Source organism: Calidris pugnax, unplaced genomic scaffold (assembly GCF_001431845.1).
Source record: "Calidris pugnax isolate Ruff unplaced genomic scaffold, ASM143184v1 scaffold27, whole genome shotgun sequence".
NCBI lineage: Eukaryota > Metazoa > Chordata > Aves > Charadriiformes > Scolopacidae > Calidris > Calidris pugnax.
Genome location: NW_015090893.1, coordinates 16,051,043 through 16,051,803, shown reverse-complemented (window position 1 = coordinate 16,051,803; position 761 = coordinate 16,051,043). Strand labels below are relative to the sequence as shown.

Sequence of the window (761 nt, the reverse complement as noted above, 5' to 3'; positions counted from 1 at the left end):
GGGGGGGGAGTTTGGGGGTTACCTGGCACCTCCGTGTCGGAGGATTCACTGGCTGAGTTCTCGATGGGGTCTCTGGGTTCCGAGGATCTTTGCAAATGGAAGCTGGAAGCCATGTCATGGGAGGGTTGGGGTCTCAAGCTCTCGGGCAGTCTCTCCAAATTCATTCCACCTTTAAAGGAATCCATGGCAGGGGCGCCGAGCTGCCTGGGGGAGTTTGCAGGTGTTTATTCCACACGGAAAAAGGAGGAACAAGGAGCTTTGTTTTTGTTTTTTTTTTTTTTTTTTTTTTTTTTTGTTTTTTTTTTTTTTTTTTTTAAAAAGGGGGAAAAAAAAAAAAAAAAAAAAAAAAAAGCAAACGCCAAAACCAAAACCAAATCCACTTATTACTACCAGTATTATTTTAAGGGTGTCGGAAGAAGAGCTCTGGGCAGTGCCCCGAAGCCGGTTGTCGCTGCGCGGGGAGAGGAGGCAGGGCAGTCCGGCCGCATAGGCAGGGAAGTGGTAAAGATCCCTTATAGAGAAACGCGAGTTGCGAGTTGGACAGTTTAAAAGCTAAAGAGATTAAAGTGACCTGCCCTACAACAAATGCCTGTAGTTAAACCGGGGCTCCTCCCCCTGGAAGGTTAAAACCTCCCCGTCTCGCTAATGCATCACTCCATCTAGCGCTCGCCCAGCCCGGCCCGCTCGGGCGGACCTGCCTCCGCGCTCCCCGCAGACCTGCGCGCCTTTACGCGGCCGCGGCCAAACCCGCGGACCCCCCC

At 51.6% G+C, this 761-nt stretch overlaps 1 protein-coding gene across 1 annotated transcript in view; it reads right to left on the bottom strand.

The window, feature by feature from the left end:
- The window catches only part of PITX1 (paired-like homeodomain 1), a 7,227-nt gene extending 6,653 nt beyond the window's left edge, over window positions 1–574 (bottom strand). Inside the window, exon 1 of the mRNA XM_014947719.1 lies at window positions 23–574. Within this exon, the coding sequence (XP_014803205.1) occupies window positions 23–185 (163 nt within the window). The 5' untranslated portion in view covers window positions 186–574. The remainder of the gene's footprint in view (window positions 1–22) is intronic.
- Between the last annotated feature and the right edge of the window lie 187 nt (window positions 575–761).